Genomic DNA, 19,373 nt, shown 5'->3' with positions numbered 1-19,373 from the left:
GAGTAGAAACGGGGCGCTTTACTTCGCCAGGGCTGCTGCTCTGGAAACTTACAACCTGAACAACTGCAAGGGAGACGAAGGCGGAGCGGGAGGGGAGGGGAGGGGAGGGGTATGCAGCGTGGAGTGTTCCACCCCAGCCCAAACCCTCTGGGCAGGGCTCTGCCGGGGGACAGGGCATGAGGCAAGGAAGGGTGCCATATACTTTTTGGGGAACCCTCCTCAAAATCTTCTCCCAGTCCTGCTGGCTGCACACGCTCCATGCCTGTATTTACAGGGAACGGTCCCCTGTCCTGGTTCAGTTACCGGAAAATCTCTTATCCTTATTTGCCCTTTTGAAAGCCAGGGGGAGAGTCTTCCGAAGCGCTGTTCCTGTTCAGGGGCAGTGTGTCATCACTGTAATGCTTCCTCTCCCCACGTCCTTACCCGGGTTCTCCAAAAGCAAAACCCTTAAACACGAGGCCCTGTGCAAGTGGAGACCAGACCAAGGGGGCCCACAGCTTCCAGCAGGCCCCCCGCCACGGCCGGCTGAGGCACCCAGGAGCTGCGGGCCCCCCTTCTGTTCCGGCTTGCCCAGGCAAAGCCGGGACTGGTGCTCATACAAGACGCACGAGGCTGGCCTCCCTTCGCACCCCTTGCACCGCATGGGCAGTCCCCCCACCAGACCTCGTGGGGCACGTTTGGCATCAGAGCCCGCCAGGTCGCAACATGTGGCCTTTCGCTTGCGAATTAATGTGCCAGCCGACTTTCACAGGTCAGGCTGCGGGGCCCTTCGGCTCAGTGGCTGCCGGCGGCGTTTCCCACCGGAAGTGCTGGACGGGCCCGGCGACCTTCAGCATGCCGGGCAGGGAGCCTCAGCCCTGCCTCCTTCCCTCGCCTTTCCTCAGGATTGTTTCTGCACACTAAGCGCCACAAGGACCAGGAGGCTGAGGAGTGGAGGGTTTGCCATGCTGTGAAGCACCCGGAGCATCGAGAGGGCAGCAAGCGCCCTGGAATCGAGAGGGATTCCTGGCCCACGTGGCTCAGCGTCGTCAGCGCTGCCCGGCCACTGTGGCCTCCCCAGCTGTCAGGCCAGGCTCTCTTTCCCAGCCCCACTCGGGGTGCTGCAGCTGCCCCCAGGTGCCCTGCAGGGAAAGCGGGCCCACTGCAGCCCTTCCCCCTGGGGACCCGAGGAATCCCCATCCACAGGCCAAGCAAGCATTAATCAGGGGAACCCTGGGGGGCCAGCCGATCCCTGAATGCCCGAGGCTCTTGCAGCCATAGCCAGGTGCTTAACCTCTGCTTTGCTTAAGGATAGGCTGGACATGCACCTGGTAGGCGGAGCCAGCCAGAGCCGGGGGTCAGGCTAGATGGCCCAGGAGACCCCTTCTGGCTCACTCTGTTCTATGTTTCCCCTTCAGTTCTTTCACATGGTGAAACACAGTTTCAAAGTCCCATCCATGATTTTTACGGGATCTCCATGTGGCCTCCCCAAAAAATAGCCTCCGGGTGGGCACCTCCGGGAGCCTTTGCTTGGCGCCCTGGCAAAGAGAGCGCCTTACTGGCCTCGCTGCCGCCCAGCACCCGGGCACGCTTGGGGGTCCACTCGGCAGCTTCCCCAGGCGACGGGGCGGCAAAGCAGCTGCCCGGATGCCCAGGCCTCGGGAGCCTTCTGCGCTCAGCCCTCTTGGAGCCGCCGCGAGCCGCCAGAACCGCTCCCTTCCCCTCAGTTCCGGGTATGCCTCTCTGCCTCGGACAGGTTTCTGGAAAGAGCGGGGTGTCTCTCCAGCCCCTAATTTGGAAATAGGCCAGCCGCTCGATGGAGGCGTCTTCTGCCCTACTCAGGCTCAGATGATTTCCAGGCGGACACCGCAAGTCGCACTGCAGTCCAGGGTCGCGTCCTGCCTGCCCTCGCAGATGAAGCCCCCCCAGGGGGCGAGGAGGGGGAGCAGCGAGGCCCTTCCGGTTCGGGGAAGCCTTGCCGCACCCTGACCGCTCGTGCTGGCTGGAGGATGCTGGGAGCTGTAGTCAGGAGGGGCCAGGTTGCCTTGCGGTACCGCCTGTGCTTGTTTACTTGAGCGGGAGTCACAGCAGGACGTGCTCCCGGTAAACGCATCTGCAGACGGCCTCCAGCAGACGCCTCCTTCCGGTGGCCTCGCGGGCCCGGCGAAGCGCGGGACGCACCTCCGCGCACACACCGCGGCTGTCTTTCTGTGCACCTTGGAAGCACAAAGCGCCTCCCCCGCCTTTCTATTTTGACTTCGGAAGGGCCCGACTGCATGCGAGGGCGCCGCTCCGATGCCTGCGACCGTGGCACACCCGCATGAACCACAGCAAGCTCGCCTCCCAAATCATGTGCAGAGTACGGGCCAATCCTTCGCGCTCAGGCACACACAATTAATTTACACATCTGAGCATGCGGTGTGTGTGTGTGGGGGGGGCGGCGGCTGTGCTTTCCAGTTGGTAAACGGAAGTCGGGGGCGCCAGCTCGGGTTTGGGGCCGGGGCCGGGTCACCCCGAGGGCCGCTGCACAGCAGACTCGATGCCCCGGACGTGCTGCCGCCCCCGAGCCCCCCCCACCCCCCCCCCCCCGCACACACTGTTTCAAAAGACCCATGTAACTGAATGTCAGACCTGCTCCGCTCCCGAATCCCTGCCTTTCTGCCCCACAGAGGGCTCTGCTTCTGAGCAAATGAATTCACCCCCCCACCCCCGCGGGGAAAGGGACGCGTCAAAGGGGGTTGCAGGCTGGGGGAGGAAGGAGGCTCTCCGCCCCGCGCGCCTGGCCCACCCTCCCCCAGCCCCAGCCCCAGCCCCAGCCCCAGCGATACCTACTGCAGTGGGCAAATCCCAGGACTTGACCCATCGCCCCGGCCGCCGGCCGCCTCGAGGTCCATGCGTGATGCCCGCGCCGTGCGCTGGGGCCGCGCTGCCCTCGGCCGCCGCCGCCGCCGCCGCGGGCTGCTCATCTCTCCTGCCCCATCGCGCTCCTGCGGCCCACCAGCGGGCGGGGCGAGGGCGGCTGCCGGGGCGGCGGCCCGCCGCGGCTCCTGCCCGCTGCTGCCTCCGGAGGGCCTGGGCGAGGCCGCGGAGGGCTGCGGCAGCCGCTCGTCCCAGGAGGGGAGGTGCGAGGGCGAGGAGGCAGACAAAGGCGGGGGGCGGGCAGGGCTGCGGCTGCGGCAGACAAAGCGGGCGGAGGCTGGCGCGGCGGCTGCGGCGGAGGAGCGCGCGCCCGGGCGGGAGGCAGCGCGGGCAGGGGCTCGGGAGCGCAAGGTGGGACACGGAGGGAGCGGGCCGCGGAGGGGAGGCGGCGCCAGGTTAGCTCCCCTCGCGAGCGCGGAGACCCGCCCTGGCTGGCGATCGCGGCTGCCACTCAGCGCCGCGCGGCCCCTCCTCCTCCTCCTCCTCCTCCGCGGCACCGCCGGAGGCGCCGAGCATCTCCCGCCGCTGGCGCCCCCCGCGCGGCCCGCTCCTCCACGCTGCCCCCGGGCCGAGGCGCGCGGCGCGGCGGGGGAAGGAACCCGGGCCGCGGGCCGGCCTCCGGGGTCGCGCCCCGCAGCCTGGCCCCGGGCGCGCTGCGAGCATCCCCGCCGGGCACGGGCGAGCTCCCCGCCTTGTGTACACTAAGCAGGACACGTGCGAGCAGGGCGTCCGAGCGGGGCCCGCCGCAGCCCCCGGAGGGCAGCGCGGGCGCGCCTCGCGCGGTCCGCCTTTCTCGGCCGGGCCCTGGAACAGGAGAGGCGGGCCACGCGCGTGCCAGGTGGCGGCGCACGGGCCGGGGGGGGGGGCGCCGCCCGCGTGCGGGCCGGATTAGGGGTTTAGCGTTCCGCATTTAGCTGGCTTGAAGGGATTACAGCGGCGGGGCCAATGCCGAGGCCAGGGGCCAATCAGGCGCGGCTCGCCGGCGGGCGCACCTGGCGAGCACGGCGGGGAGGGCCCTGCGGCCGCGGGCGCGGAAGGGGCCGGCGGGCGCGGCACAGAGAATGTGCGGGCTGCCCAGACCGCCGCGTCGGGGCTCGGCACGCGCGAGGCCCCCGGCCAAGCGTCCGCGAGCCCGCCCTGCCTGCGGGGCCTGCGGAGTCGCGGCCGCCCTGTGGGGAGCGTGACCCGCGCCCCGCTAGCCGCGACCGGAGACCGCGCGAGGGCGGCGGCGGCGGCGGAGGCGGCCGCTCCGCAGGGGCCGAGGGCGCGGGCGGGATGGCAGGCGGCGGCTGAGGCGCCCGCCCTTCCTCCGGAGCCTCGGGAGGGTGTGCGAGGGCGCTCTCGGCGGGAGGCTGCGGGCCGCGTCGCGCCCGAGCATGGCCAGCTTCGTGCGGCTGCTGGTGTCGGAGGCCGAGCGAGCCATGTCGCGCCTCTTCGGGGCCGAGCCCGCGGAGGAGGCGCCCAGCTTCTTCCTGGAGGCGCCGCGCACGGAGAAGGCGCTGGAGCGCGGCGCGGCGGGCGACCTGCGCTACGGCCTGGCCTCCATGCAGGGCTGGCGGGCGCACATGGAGGACGCGCACACGGCGTGCCCGCAGCTGCCCGACCGCCTGGCGCGCTGGGCCTTCTTCGCCGTGTTCGACGGGCACGCGGGCGGCACGGTGGCGCGCTTCTGCGCCGCGCACCTGCTGGAGCACGTGCTGGCGGCCGAGGCCCTGCCCGGCGCCGACGAGGAGGACGCGGCGCCCGGGGCGGTGGCGGCGGCGCTGCGCGAGGCCTTCCTGGCGCTCGACCGGCGCATGCAGGCGCTGTCGCGGGCCGAGGGCTGGGAGCCCGCGGGCTCCACGGCCGTGGCCGTGCTGGTCTCGCCGCGCCGCCTCTACTTCGCCAACCTGGGCGACTCGCGTGCGCTCCTGTGCCGCGCCGCCGCCGCCGCCTTCTGCACGGAGGAGCACAAGCCGGGCCGGCCGCGCGAGCGCGAGCGCATCGAGAACGCGGGCGGCACCGTGAGCCAGCAGCGTGTCAACGGCTCGCTGGCCGTGTCGCGCGCCCTGGGCGACTTCGACTACAAGGCCGTGGCCTGGCGCGGCCCCACCGAGCAGCCCGTGTCGCCGGAGCCGGAGGTCTCCGAGCTGCCGCGCCGCCCCGACGAGGACGAGTTCCTGCTGCTGGCCTGCGACGGCGTCTGGGACGCCTTCGACGCGGCGGGGCTGTGCGCCTTCGCGCGCTCCCGCCTGCTGCTCTCCGGCGACCCGCAGGAGGTGTGCGAGCGCGTGCTGGACGCCGGGCTGTACAAGGTGAGGCCTCCGGGGGCGCGGGCGGCGGGCTCGGAGCGGCCTCCTTCCCTGCCCGGGCCTCGGGCCTCTCGCGTCCCGCTGCTGCGATAATCTAACCGCTCCGCCTCGCCACCTCTCCTGCTTGGCCCCTTCCTGCAGGGAAGCCGCGACAACATGACCTGCATCCTGGTGTGCTTCCCGGCTGCCCCTGGTGTCTCCCAGGAGGCGCTGCAGACGGAGTGCGAGCTGGACGCTTACCTGGAGCGGAGAGTGGCAGGTTCGTACCTGCGCACTGGGGCCTCCCGGGGAGCCGCGGGGCATCCCTGCCGGCTGAAAGGGAGCGCGTGGGCAGGAGGGAGGGAGGGCCGGCCGGGGCGGATTTGGCCGTCTCGTCAGGCATCGGGTCAAGTGGCGTGGTCTAGTCTGCAGGGGCCGTTTGGGTTCTCCCGTGCAATTGCCGACTCATGTCAGCCAGCAGAGGAGCTGAGCCCCCACACGGATTATCGCCCCCCCCGTGTGCCTCTCGGCAGCATATTCCTCCGTAGCAGACGGGGAGGGGGGCAGGCGCCAGCAAATAACCCCCCCCCCCGCTTTCTCCGGCCCTTGTCATGCCAGAGCTGTACGAGGACCTGCTGCAGAAGGAAGAGGGTCCCAGCCTGGTGGGCGTGTTCCAAGGCCTGGCCGCAGAGCCAAATCCCAGCCTCCCCCCGGGCGGAGGCCTGGCCAGCAAGTAAGTCCAGAGCCCCCCTTCCCCCTTCCCCACCACGGGAGCACCCGGCTGTGCGTCAGCCTCCCTTGATCCTGTGGGAATGGCCAGGGCTGCTCCTCAGGGAGGCCTGAGGAGCGGGGGGGGGGGGGGCGGATATCCTTTGCATCTCTGGGATCAGGCCTTCAGGCAGTTAATTAATGGCGTTTCCTGCCACAAGATGTGAGCTGGGGCTGGGCAATCTTAGATGGCTCTGGAAAAGATCCCTTCCTGGAGGAGCAGCAGGAAAGGCCCGGAACAGAGCGGCCCTGAGCCTGGGTTAGACCCAGGCCCGTGCAGCCTGGCCTCTGCCCCCGCGGTGGCCCAGCAGCAGGTGGCAGGAAACCTCCGAGCAGGGCAGGCGTGCAGGGCGCAGTGCATGGAGCCCCCCCCCCCGCTGGTCCCAGGGGGACGTGTGGGCCAGTGGCCATGGGGCCGCCTCCTCCAGGCGCGTGGCTGGTTGGCACGTGGCCCTGCAGTGTGCTTCAGGCGGGGCGGTTTCCAGAAAGGGGCTGGTCCTGGCGCTGGGGCTTGCTCCTGACCCGGCCCTGGGTGCCCCAGTCCCTGCTCCGTGCCCGTACGTACTTGGTGGTTGTGTGGACCGGCACCCAAGGCGCTCTCTCCCCGCGGCCTCCTCGGACTTCTCCCTTTTCTTCATAAGAGACGAGAGCCAGAGGTGGGAAAGGGTGCTGGGGGGGCGCTGGGGGACGCCAGCCCACGAGCCTTCCTCCTGCGCAGGAGAGCGGTGATTATGGATGCCTACGAGCGGGTGAAGAAGAGGCGCACGGAGGAGCAGCTGCCGGTAAGGGACCCTCGCTCTCTTCCGCCCCCTCCCTCGGCCCCATGCCAGACAGCGGGCTTTGCAGCTTGCCCGGCCAGCCTGCCCTCGCGGTGCCCAGTTGGGCCCCAGGAATTTACGCCCCAGACAGACCAGTTCAGCCCTCCTCCTGACCGGCTTCAGACCAGTGCTGCCGTCGTCGGCGCTCTCAGGCTGGCAGTTTCCCGGCGTGCGATGCATTCGGTGCAGGACAACTTCGCACCCACTTTGGCGTGCCTGTCGCCAGCGCATCGCACACCCGCGCATCTGCCAAGCTTTCCCCATTGTTGCTGCCCAAGCGCGTCCTTTGCTTTGTTTCAGGCCCCCAGTGCTGATGCCAGCCGAAGCTGAGGCCGAAGCCGAGCGCTGGCAGGTCGGCGACTACGGAAGCTCAGGGGCCCTCCTGGCAGGACACGGGCTGCAGGAGTCAATTTGCTGAAAAGCTCTGAAAAGCTAGGGAGGAGGAAGGCCATGGGCAAGTGTGGGGGGGGGGGTCAGGGCCACCCCCCCAGATGGAGGCCAGCGCAGAGTGGCAGTCCTTCTGCTGGGAGGGGTGGCTCTTTTCCTGCCTGTAGCCAGTTTATTCTCGACTATTCCACGCAGATGATAGAGGGAGGCAGCACACACGGAGACTTGCCCCTTGCCCAGCCGTGCCCACCCTCCTGCTTGCCTGTGCAGCCCGTGGGCGGCGGGGCGGCTGATCTTTTGGCTGCATTCAGTAGAGCCTTTTAGATCCTCACAGATCCTTCGACCGCGCTCTTGTTCACCGTGGCAGCTCCTCTGCAGCGCTAAGCCAGTTTTCCTCCTTTTCCCACATGGGAAGCGAAGGAAGGAAGGAGGGAGGGAGGGAGGGAAGGACGGACGGGGGCTTCCCCAGCACCGCCCCGCAGCTTAGTGGCTAGAACATGAGGTGCCATCCCTGGCCAGGTGGGGGCTGGGACTCCTTCCTCATGGCAGGCAATGCTCTCTCAAGGAGTGGCCTTTTCCTTCATCCAAACTGTGCAAAAATGGGTTGACATTCTGCACATGCTCAGAGGCACTTTCCTGGTAGTGCATCTTCCATGCTTGGACAGAAGTACTGAGAACGCACCCAGACATTAGTTCTGGCGACTGTCTGGCGTTTACTGTTGCTTGCATGTATATCCTCGTGTTTAAGACTGTGGAACATCCCGTTGTGTCCAAGCTTCCTGTTTCCCTTTGGCCCACCAAGTCTGTCTCCCGGCTCCCAGGGTTCAATAGCCACCCTCATCCAGTGTGTCAGCAGCCGTCGCTGGTGAGAGCTTGTGTGAGTTCTGAGCATCTGAACATGGTGTGGTTGCATTTAAATTGCATAGCGCGGTCAACGCCCGTCTCCCTTGATTTGTCCCTCGCTGCATTCTGTCTGTCATTTCCAACCAAATGACACTGTACCTACAATGCCCTTGGGCACACCCAGGGTCACAATTAAATATTGCTTTCTTTTTCCTGTCTTTGTCAGCATTTATTTACAAATATGAACACATTAACAACATGCTAAGCAGATAGGAACAAAACCGTAGCAGAGGTGGAGACAGCTTGAAGCATCCGGAAGAGTTTACTTGGTCTGGCCTTCTTTAAGAAATTATCTTTATTTTAAGGACCCTGAATTCAGAGTCCTGGACCTTTGCAAAACCTTCGACCTCTGCCCGGTCTTTCCGACATTGTTTCCTATATTCTTTCTTAATAAAAGACTGGCTTTTAGCATTGGAAATACTTTCCGGGCAGCTGGGCTGACTAGACGGCCTGCGCAGGCCGACCTTTGGAATGTCTCAGCCGAATGCCGGTTTGCAGATGGGGCAGATTGGGGAAAACCCCCCATCCAGGTCCTGTATCAACATGTTTGCTTTTCCAGCGTCAGGTTCGTGAATGCGAGTAGCGTGTGTGTACCTCTTGCTTTGCTGCGCTGCTGTTGGAACACGCGGTTTGGTGGTGCAAGAATACATTTCAGTGGCATTAATTTCCAGCATCATCCAGGATAAACGCCACACAACTCCTCTCCCGGCCATTTTTTCTGCGTGTGTTTCTGATTATGCCGTGCTGTTCAAGGACTGGAAATCGGCAGCATATCCCCCCTGCCCGTTTATTACCGTTTCATCAAGGACTTAAAAATAAAAAAATTAACACTGTATTCAAAACATCTAACACTTTATAGATCTGTACAAAATAGAAGTTACGCAAAATTAGAGAACATGAGCAACTTTGGAGTCCTGTGCCATCATTTACCAAATTAATCCTATAATAATAATTAACATTTTGACATAAAGGGAAATTGAAAGAGACACGACTGGTCCAATAAAGGTAAATTGCCAGTTGTTGGAAGACACAAAACAGTATTTGGAAGGCTGTGCAACATGGGAATTCAGATTGTTTAAATAAGCTACGGACCAGAGCGAGCTCTCATCAATGCCGCTGGCTTGGAGTCCGCTACATGGAACCTGGCCCACATTTTAGTTAACGGGTGAAGCGCAGAAGAGGTCAGCGGCCCCCGCTCGGCCAGGCCTCCCCCACAGCCGTCCACACCGGCTCCGAGTTCTACTTATTGCCGGTAAGAAGCTCGTCTTCACAAATGCCACCGAGCGAGAGCTCCGCGGGGTCCTCTGCGAGGCCCCATTCCTCATTGAAGGAAATTCTTCTGCTATGCCTTCCGCGGATGATGTCAGCCCTGTTTTGAATGTGCTTTCCAATTCCCTCCTATCCAAACCCGTCAGAAAGAAATCTTCAGACGAGCACGGCCTTGGCTGCCAAAGCTCAGGAAGATGGTTCTCCCAGCCTGGTGGGAGCTGAGGGCCGTACTGGGTGGGGATGGTGGCAGTTGTAGTCCCGGTGCATCTGCAGGGTGTCAGGTTGAGAAAGGCTGCAAGAACCGGGACGCACTGGTTTAACAGGAAATGCTCAGAGAATCGGGCACCCCTGTGGGGTGAGCTACAGGGCGAGGCAAGACAGACAGGGCACCTCCCCGTGGAGCCCTTCCTCAGGCCGAAGATCCCTCCCCACTCGGCCTGGCTTGCCGTTCCCAAGACCAGCTCCCCTGTTTTCCACAGACTGGATTAAGGTTTAAATGGCCCTCGTGAGCCCAGAGCTGTGCACTTGGCACCCAGGGAGCCCCTCTGTTACCGGAGCAGAGGCTGCTCTGTGGTTACTTTTCCTGGGTTGGATGAAGGGTTGTGCTCAGGCAGAGGTGGGCTTCCACCACCACCTCCCCTGCAGCCGCCGCCAGAAAATGCTCCGCAGAAGACGGAGGCAGAAGACGGTCGCCAGTGGGCCATGCTGTGGGGGACGGAGGGACCGTGCATGGGAGTCCCTTCTGCAGGAGGAAGACATGCAGAATCCAAGAGCAGCTCCTTGCCCTGAGGAGCTTACAATTCAAAACTCAGCCTGGGGGGAGGAAGGACAGCAAGCGGGAGGCCAAGGGGAGCAGGTGGAGCCCACATTTAGCCTCTTGCTGCAGGCTCACTCACAAGGCCTGTGAATGCCTGGGGGCTGAGCCAAAGGTGGGTCTCTGCAGGGAGCAGACTGGAAGGAAGGCAGGTGAGTAAAAGAAGGCCCCCTGAATGTCCAAGTCTGCGGCTTTGCAGGCTCCAGGGCCAGGCTTGTGCACACAAAGCTGGAAAGAGCAAGGACAGGGGGGGGGGGGGGCAGAAGTGATGCCTCCTTCTCATTTTGCTACTCAAATATTGTCACAAGCCTGCTGATGTTTCGCAAAGACCCAGGAGTGCCCCTTCTCCTCCTCCGCCACTTGGGACGGGCAGCTGGAGACCGAGAAAGGCTTCCCCTGCTGCCCCACTGCCAGCCCCCAAGAGGCGAAGTGGGACCCCTCGTCGCCCCCACCTCTTCCACTCGCCCAGGCCAGCATCTCCCCCTGCCTTCTTCCCCCAGACCCTGAAGACAAACAGAAACCAAGGTAAGGGTAGTGACGTTTGGGTCCTCTGGCTGGGCGCTTCTCTGGAGCCCTGCGAGGTAGGCCAGCTCCAGCAGAGGCTGGGGAAGCCGAGGTTGAGGGCAGGGAGGAGCGTGGGGCGGCCAGCCGGCCAGGCAAGGCCTTTCACTGCCACTCTGTCCTGCTGAGGGGGCCGAGACCATAAAGGGCCAAACGCCCCCGCGCCCTGCCTCTTCCCCCAGCCCGGGAGGAAGATCCCCACGCAGCCCCCCGCCCTGGCCCCGCACCCAGAGCCAGCGTTTCGAACGACGTCCGTTAAGCAGGAAGGAGCACCGCCCGTGAGCCTGTGCCGGCTGCCGTTCTGCGGGAGGGGGCTCTTGCGGGGGAGCCTCCATCTGGGCGGCACCCGTGTGCGTCCGGATGATCTCCACCGGCTTTGCATATCGGGATTATTTGCATGCTGTTTTCCAGGCCAAGCCTCTCTAGGCGCAATTCTGAAAGAGAAGACCTAGTCAAAGTCCGAAAAGGTGAGCAAAAGACAGCCGGGAACATGGACAGGCCAGGAAGGGCAGCCCGGTCCTAGGAAAAGAAGGGCCGTGAGAGGAGCTGGGCAAAAGAGGGCCAGGCGGGCCTCCTCGGGGGGCCCAGGCGAGCCGGGCCTCCAGCCCAGCGGGGCTGCACCCTCCGAGCTCCTCTCCCCAGACGGCCGAGCCCCTGCCGTTGGCTGGCGGTGGTGCCGGAAGGAAACTCTGCTCTGGCGGTGCCCAGAGCTGCTCCATTTCGTGGGCAATTTCGGAGGGGAGACGGAAGTGGAGGGGGGCCCCTTTGGCTCCCTCCCCCCAGAGGCGCTCTTACGAGGGGCAGGAGCACTGCTCTTAGTGCCCTCTCCTCCTCTCCCTACAGCTGTGTGCACGAGGGCGCGGGCCATGGGCAAGGCTGAGGCGCAGGTGCTCGTCTCCCAGGTGCCCAGCGAGCGCCTGCCCCTGCTGGACAAGGGGGCCCCCGGCAGCCCGTACCTGAACCGAGAGGAGGTGGTGAGCCAGGCCGGCGTCGCCCCCTGGCCAGGCCTCCGCAGGGCCCTGCTCCTGCTCCTGGGGGCCCTCCTCGCCTGCCTGCTGGCCACGGCCATCCTCCTCCTGGTCCAGATGCCCAGGCCACGCCCCCCGCTGGCCTGGTGGCAGGCGGCCTCCTTCTCTCGGCTGCCCCCCACGTCCTTCCGGGACTCCGACGGGGACGGGCTCGGGGACCTCGCAGGTAAGGGGGCCGGGGGACCAGCCCTGGCCTGTGTTCATGCGCACGCACTCAGCCTGTCTGCAAAGCACACCCCTTGCCAGGGGGCTACACGGGCGGGGGAGGGGGCATCTGATTCCAGGATAAAGCCTGAGGCAGAAAAATCCAGGTGGGGCAGCAGAGAGGAAGCCTGTGCGAAAGGCCAGCTAAGCTGGAGGGGGGCAGAGGCACGAGACATCTCTGGGCCCCCACAGCTTCCGCAAGTGTCTCCGGACAGCAGGGAGGTGGGACCCCCGGAGCTGCGAGGAGCTGCTCTCCAGCGCTGGCCACGCTGCCGGCCTGGGCTGGCTCTGGCTCGGCCACTGCCCCCGCTCTGCCTGTGCTGGGCCGCAGGGCCGCGCTGCTTTGGGTGGGACCGGGGCTCAGGCTGCTGCGCGTGAACCCGTGGAGGCGCAGTCCTCACGCCGGGGGCAGTGGTCCCCCAGCGAGTGCTCTGCTCCCTTCCATCCTGCCAGGCGTCAGGCAGCAGCTGGACCAGCTGCTGAGACTGTCCATCCAGGCCCTGGTGCTGGGCCCCATCCTGGAGGGGAACTCTGCCAACCTGAGCAGCATTCTCCCTGCTCACGGCTCCCTGGAACAGCTGCAGGTGCTGGTGGACGACGGGCACCGGAGAGGTATGAGAACGGGGTGGCTCCAGCCGGGGAGAGGCCCCGGCACACTGGGCAGAGCGGCTGCCCCATGGCAATGGCCCCGGACCGCCCAGCCCCTCCGCTGGACAAGCCCTGAAGCAGCGGGGCGGGGGAAGGCCTCCCCCTGCCCAGCAGTGGCTGGGTAGATTCCGCCGGACCCGCTCCCAGGTGTGCCCGGCGGCACCTGACCCCTTTCTGAGCCACAAAGGCCTGGCACGCACGTCTTTGGAAGCTCACATTTTCCCGGACTGGTTCCCGGACATCATGCCTTCTCCTGCCTTTTCCCCATGCAATCCGCCCCCGCCCCCAACTATCCAGGGATCCGGATCCTGCTAGAACTCCCAGCCTGGGAAGAGAGGCTTCCTGCTGCTCCTGATGGCAACCAAACAACCCCGCACCTCAAGGTGGTATCACTCTGGTCCGTGTTCTTGTCGCTGCCCCAGAGAATTCCCAGCAGGGCGCTGAGGTTCCTTTGCGGAACGTCCCAAGGGAAAGCGACTCCGAGTTGCACCTGTTTGGAATGCCCAGCCTTCGGCCGGGCAACCTTCCCTCGATCCCAGGTGTGCGGAGGTGGACAGGGCAAGGTAAACTGGCTCCCCACATGCTCAGAGGCACTCTGGCTCCAACGAGGTCCTCTTACAGAGATGCAAGAGGGAGACCTCCATGCATGATGTGGCTAGGGTGGCCAGATGCAAAAGAGGACCAGCTCCTGTGGTGAGATAGTCATGTAGAAAAGGGTCATTTAAGAACGTCAGAACAGCCATCCTGGATGACTCCCAAGGTATACCCACTCCAGCACTGTTCACACGGTGGCAACTCAGCTGCCCCCAGGACCCCGTGAGCAGGATGGGTGCAGGAGCCCCCGGACCGTTTGAGCTGCCCTGCTCTGCACTGTTCCCAGACTGCACCCAGCACCCTCAGCGTGGTCCCCCCAAAGTGAACCCCACCTTCCCGTGTCTTCCCCACTTTCCCCCACTCTGCGCCACAGGAGGCGATGCAGTTCTGGCAGGAGCAAGGCATAGACGGATTCCTGGTGCCCAAGGACCCTGCCTGGCGCCTGGACGCGGTGAGGCACCCCGGGGGGGGGGGAGCCGGGGAGCCTTCCAAAGTGGCACCGGCATTTGTGGGGGCAACTGCAGGGCTGGGGGGCAGCCAGCCAGTTCTGGGTCGGCGTGGTGGATCCCCGTCTCCACGCTCTGTCCTTAGGGTCACGCAGCAAAATGGCTGGGCGTTCGTTCAGCCCAACCCTGCCTTGCTCACACGCGGGTGTCCCCCTCGCACGTCCCCATCGAACGCGTGGCTCAAGGCGAAGGGAACTCCCAGGGCGCCTGCTGTGGCTGCAGGCGTGGATTGGGCCCTGCTTCCAGACGAGGGGCTCTCAGCACTGAGGTCTTTGCTCTTCCGCTGGGGGCTCAAAGGCAGGACGGCAGCGGACTTTTCAGGCTCCCGGGGAAGGTGCGCATGTCTCCGAAAGCAGCGGTCCGTGGTGTCCAATCCACTCCAGTGAGCAGTGGGGGACCCCAGAGAGGTCCAATTGACCTGAGCAGCCATTTGGGGGGGGGGAGGGCTAGAGTTACAGTTGGGTGAGGCAACAATATGAAAATAATAGTATATGTAAGTTTAGAGCACTTCCTGCCAGTTAATAATCCTTAAGGGGGGGGCATTTCTTCTCCGGACAAAATGCACCAACTTTGGGAAACTGCTGAATGATTGGCTTTGAAAAGGTCGTGGGGTGAGGGAAGAGGGCTTTTGGGGGGACTCTGCTCTGAGATTGCAGGGGGGCATCATCCCCCCACCCCCGGTGTCCATGCTGGCTGCTTCTCGCTGAAAGAAGACGGAAGGGGTGTTCCAAAGGCATTTATGCTTGTACAGATGGTACTACTCTTCCGCTCTTCCTTGTGGCAAGAAAAAAATGACAGACGAAACTTGGGGACAACCCAGGAAGATGGCAACGGATGCAGGGCGACACTGTGTGGGACCCTTGCAAAGTGCCGCCCAGGCAGGGCAGGGCAGGCAGCTTTGCACTGGGATGAAGGCCCAGCCGTGTGGGATGCACTCACCCACCCTGTGGCTGTGGGGTGTGACCACAGGTGCTGGATTCCTGGAGCGAGCTGGGCAGCCAGGCGCACCTGGGTCTGGGCAAGGAGAGGTAAGTCTGGGGGCAGCGCCGGGCATTTCTGCTCCCCCGTTTCCCATCTGCTTTCCCGGGGCTGCGAGGCCTCCTCGTGGTCGCGCGGGGGAGCGCAAGCGCGGGGCGTTGAGAACAAAGGGCCCGACGCGGCTTCTGTCCATGCCATCCCCTTCCAGCGTCCTGATGGTGTGGGACGAGAGCGGCGGCTGCGGCGTCCCTCGCCAGGTGCCCGGCAGCGTCGTCCTGGCCTGCCACCTCCTGGGAGCAGAGAGGAACCCGACCGCCCAGGCGCTCCGGCAGCGTGTGGCGCAGGCCTTGCAGCGCCCGAGGGCTCCGTGGCCAAGCTGGATAGTGAGCAGGGGCCTTGCCCGTACTTCGCGGCTCGCTCGGGGGGCCTTGGCTTGTTGCGAGACACAAGGCGCAGCAGCTTCCTGCTCCCTAAAGGGGTCGCCCCTGTTGTGTGGGACCACCCTGGGCTTTTGGGGTGGTGGGTGGAGCCCCCCTGCATGGGGGGGTCTTGTGGCAAAGTGAGGTTTCGCACTTCTGTTGTTATGGCGAAGAGGTCCTCACTTGAAGTCCCATCTGGCATCGCAGGTGCATATTAGCACACCAAACTCTTCTAACCTGGGGCCCATCAGGTGTATCAGACTGCAACACCCATCATTCCCAGCTGGCATGGGAGTGGCTGTCCAGGTTGGGGAAGGAGGCCGTGCACCAGCAGAATGTCAACTGTCGCTCTTAGTGGGGTAATTGGCACGGCCCTTACCTTCTGCACGTCGTTTCCCTTTAACACCCCTGTGTATCGATCCCCCCAGGAACAACACTGGGGGGGCTGACACAGAGGGACACCTCCACCCCCACCCCACTCCTGGGCGCCCTACATCGGACGCATTGCACCAGCTTATCATGCCCATCACACGCCTGTTAGTCTCCGTGGGGTCACGAGGTCCTTCCCTGGAAACGGACCTAGGAGGGCTGGGAGAGCGCTGGGCGGCCGTCAGGGCTGGAGGGGGCAGGGCCCGAATCAGCTTTCGCGACTGCGGCCCCCGCCTTTGGCCGAATGCAGCCCATCCCGGCCGCCGCGTCAATGCGGGAGATGGCATGCGTGGGTCTGGAGCCCGCACCCCTTCAGGTCTCTCTCTCCTAGGTGCCTGGGGGCCCCCCATTGACCGCCGGTCTGGGGGAGATGCTCGGAGTCCTCCTCTTCACGCTCCCGGGAGTCCCGCTGTTGCAAGGAGGAGAGGGGTCTCCCGTTCCCTTGGACAACGAGCGCACGGTGAGACAGAAAGCTACTCCGAAGGCAACTAGCGCGCAATCAGTGGGGCGTGCTCTCTGGGGACCCTGACATTCTGCACCCCCAGTTTAGCCTCCTAAAGCTTCAGTTGCGGCCTAGATTTGGGGGCAGGCCCAGGCAAGGAAAGGAATAGAAACCCTGGATTCTGCCGTGTTGGTGTCCGATTCCGAGTTTATGGAAGCTCAGCTCTCCTATTTACTTGTTACGTTTCTTTGTTGCTGTTTCCTCAAGTTCACTTTGAATGCAACTGTGTTACAGGGAAGGAAATCCGTTTGTAAGGTTGGCAGTGTTGCGATTTGCTGCTTGGGATCAGCCCGCACAATGAGCACAGACCCCACATGGTGGGAAGCGGGGGCGGAGCACGCTGTCTGTCCCCGTGCGCCCCACTGGGATGGACGGGGCTGGCGGTGGGAGAGCCCGGCTCCCCCCATGCATGTCCGCTGGCCTCAGCTTGGGAATGAGCAGCGCACGTCTATGCAGGTCTACGCTGAAGCAAGTCCCACGGATTTCGCTGCAATGCACTCCTTAGCACAGGAATGCTGTTTATCAGCCCACCCTAAACAGGTGGCTGCTGCCTTTTGCATCTGAAGACTGGAAAGACAGGCTAGAATGGCCCCTACACCACACAGAGAACAGAGACATGTTAATGGGGGGGGGGGGGGATAGTGCTGTCCGGGGATCCATTAAAAAGTGCTTGTAAGCAGGGCAGCAATTCCAGGCCAAACTGCCCCCAGGGCAAAACTAAGCATTGCCGGGGAAAAGTGAGCCAGGGTCATTTGCTGCTGTGCGTCTGTCTCCCGTTCTCTTGCAGGGAGGGAGCGCCAACGGGCACCCGCTGAGGAACCTGCACCACACGCTGCTGGCCCTGCGCGCAAACTCCTTCGCCTTGCACGGCGCGGACTCCACCGCTCTGCCCCTGCCCGGTCAGCCTGCGGACGTCTTTGCCTTCCTCCGCCCCGGTTCCTGCTCTGATGTGCTGGTGCTCCTGAACCTGGGCGCCCAGCCCCGCCAGCTCAGCCTGGACCGGCGCAGCTTCCCAGCCTGGAACAAGGTGCTGTTCAGCACCCACCCTGTGCCCCAGGAGGAAGGCAGGCTGCAGGTCTTCAGGCTGGCACCACGCCAAGCCGTGCTCCTCCGAGTGCCTGGCCGGCACGGACCGTGACCGGCTGCCCCAGCCCGTGGGGCCTCGTGGCAGGTACTGCGCTGGCAGCCAACGGGCGTCGGAGGAGCTCTCCGTGGCTGCTCTGCTCTCCTCTCTGCTTTGGCCAGTGGAAGAGACCCACCTGTGCCACCGGCTGTGGGACACAGTGGCTCTTTCTGCACCTGAATAAAGTTGCACGGTTGCTCGGCCGATGTGCGTGATCAGGGGTGACAGCAGTCGTGAAGGGAATCTGCCAGAGCAATAGAAGACGGGGAAGCAGCGAGCACGGCTGCTCAGCCCAAGGCGGTGCCAGGGACGCCATCTGCCCTGCTGATCCAAAAAACCCAGCATTCGGCCCCTGGAAGCTGTGCTACAAGACTGGGGCCAATAGGGTTCCAGGTGTTAAATTGTGCGCCTCCCGCAGTGGAGCGGGGAAGGGGCTGGTATCCCCCGACACAGAGGAGCGGTGGCGATGTTATCTCGGCCAGGCGATTAGTGCCGTCTAGATGGCACCCGCCCGCGTTGGCGCGCCTTCCCCTCCCGCAACGCAAACAGGGCAGAGGCCGACGGGGTTCCTTCAGCTGTCCGAGTCTCGCCCTCTCCACCTGCACTGAGCCTCATAGCTGGCGTGTTTGGAGGGCCAGCTGGCGAAGGCCGCTGCCGAGCAACACCTGCCAGCCGCCCGGCCGACAGAGACCGATCGGAACGGGGCTCCGAGGGGAGTGGAGCGTGGGGGCTCTTGGGCAGCAGCTGGTCTGGTTTGGTGCAAGCCCTCTTTCCTCCTGCTGTGCTCCCCCCAGCACACTCACCTGTCCCCATGGTCTCTTTGGGGGGGGGGCGAGAAAAGGTGGGCTCCGTGACTCCAGGGGAGTGCAGAGAACGAGGATCCAGAAGCCCACCTGGCCTCTGATATTTAATTCTCACAAATTTGGGGGCTGTAGGTAACTCGTGGCAGAACACCCGCTTTGAACACCCCATGCCCCAGTGCCCCCCCATCTCAGGTGACCATTGGGTGATATGAAGGCTTCCCAGCAGTGGTCGCCCATATGGGGAGAAGCCCCTCCCTCGGTGCGCCTTCCCAGCAGCCTGGACCTTCTTTTAAGGGGAAGCCGAGGCCACTGGCCCCATGGGTGGCCAAGGCTGCTGGGAGTCATAGTCCAACTTCATAGCGCACAAGGCCGCATATACTCGCAGAGCCTTGCCAGCGAACCCGCCGCATCTGCCAGGCCCAGGCGGGCCTGCGAGGGCGGGGAAGCGTCTGCCGGGCTTCCCCTGCGCAAGGAGGGCACCGCTGCACCCGAAGGGCCGGGCCGTTTGCCGGGGCGCTCCCTCGCTCTCCCGCTGGCCCGGGGACACGGGAAAAGGGCATTTTACCGAAGGAGAGGACAGCTGGCGCTGCGACGCCCCTTTGCGATGGCGGGCCGAGGCGGGAGCTGCGCGGCACGCCTGCTCCCCCAGGGGAGGCCCGAGAGCCCGAGCAGCGCCCCTCCCGCAGCCGGCGCCTCGCCAGGCACCGCCTGCAGGAAGCGGCCCAGGGCTCGGCAGCCGGGAGGGTGGGGGCGACCGAGAGCCGTCCGAGGGCTCCTCTGGCCCGCGCCGGGGGGCAAGCGGCGGGGGAGGGCGCCCCGAGAGGGGAAGAGCCGCGCAGCTGCCCCGGCGGGAGCCCTCGGGCAGGCGGTCCGCACGAGCCCTTGGGACGGACGCGCAGAGCGGCGGTTGGTTGGTTTTCGCCTTCGCCCAGGCAAAGATTTGCGCTTCCAAACCCATAAAATAAAAGCTGCAGAAATCAAACCCGTAAAATAAAGCAGAACAATACGCTACCTAGCAGTTTAAAACTGCGCTGTAAAATAAAAACCCGAGTTAATGCAACCGCGCGGCAGGGGAAGCGCTAAAGCGCAGCGACGGCTCCCCTCCGTCCATCGGGCGCGGCCTGCGAGGTCTTTTGCCGGCGGACACGGAGCGCAGCGCCACGACCGCCGGGCGGCCGAGAGGGGCGGCCGGGCAGCGCGGGGCCCCCCGTGCCCCCCGCCCGCTCCGTCGCCCTTTTAAGGCGCCCTGGCGGCCGCGCCCCTTTTAAGCGCTCCGCAGCGGTGCATTGTGGAAGGAGGGGGTGGAATCCGGGGATGAACTGTGGCAGGAGCGCGGGCGGGGGGCGGGGAGCGCGCGCGGCGGCGGCGGCGGCGCCAGATCAAAGCGGGGGGCGGGGGGCCCGGGCGGGCCGCGCTGCGCTGCGCTGCGTGACGCCTCGCCGCGGGGAGGG

The 19,373-nt window shown here is 64.7% G+C and overlaps 1 protein-coding gene across 1 annotated transcript; it reads left to right on the top strand.

The window, feature by feature from the left end:
- The first annotated feature begins 4,319 nt into the window (after window positions 1-4,319).
- PPM1N (protein phosphatase, Mg2+/Mn2+ dependent 1N (putative)) lies at window positions 4,320-17,148 on the top strand. The gene is made up of 14 exons (XM_044435451.1): window positions 4,320-5,192; window positions 5,331-5,448; window positions 5,787-5,901; window positions 6,655-6,718; window positions 10,456-10,652; window positions 11,100-11,155; window positions 11,532-11,882; window positions 12,374-12,532; window positions 12,866-12,951; window positions 13,536-13,613; window positions 14,638-14,696; window positions 14,855-15,029; window positions 15,826-15,954; window positions 16,784-17,148. The coding sequence occupies exons 1-14, from the start codon at window positions 4,320-4,322 to the stop codon at window positions 17,132-17,134; spliced, it is 2,811 nt and encodes a 936-aa protein (XP_044291386.1). The 3' UTR covers window positions 17,135-17,148.
- Window positions 17,149-19,373: the final 2,225 nt, after the last annotated feature.

This window comes from Varanus komodoensis, unplaced genomic scaffold (genome assembly GCF_004798865.1).
Source record: "Varanus komodoensis strain SLA01 unplaced genomic scaffold, ASM479886v1 scaffold29_3, whole genome shotgun sequence".
NCBI lineage: Eukaryota > Metazoa > Chordata > Lepidosauria > Squamata > Varanidae > Varanus > Varanus komodoensis.
The sequence above is the reverse complement of the archived record's forward strand: the minus strand, read 5'-3'. Positions and strand labels throughout refer to the sequence as shown.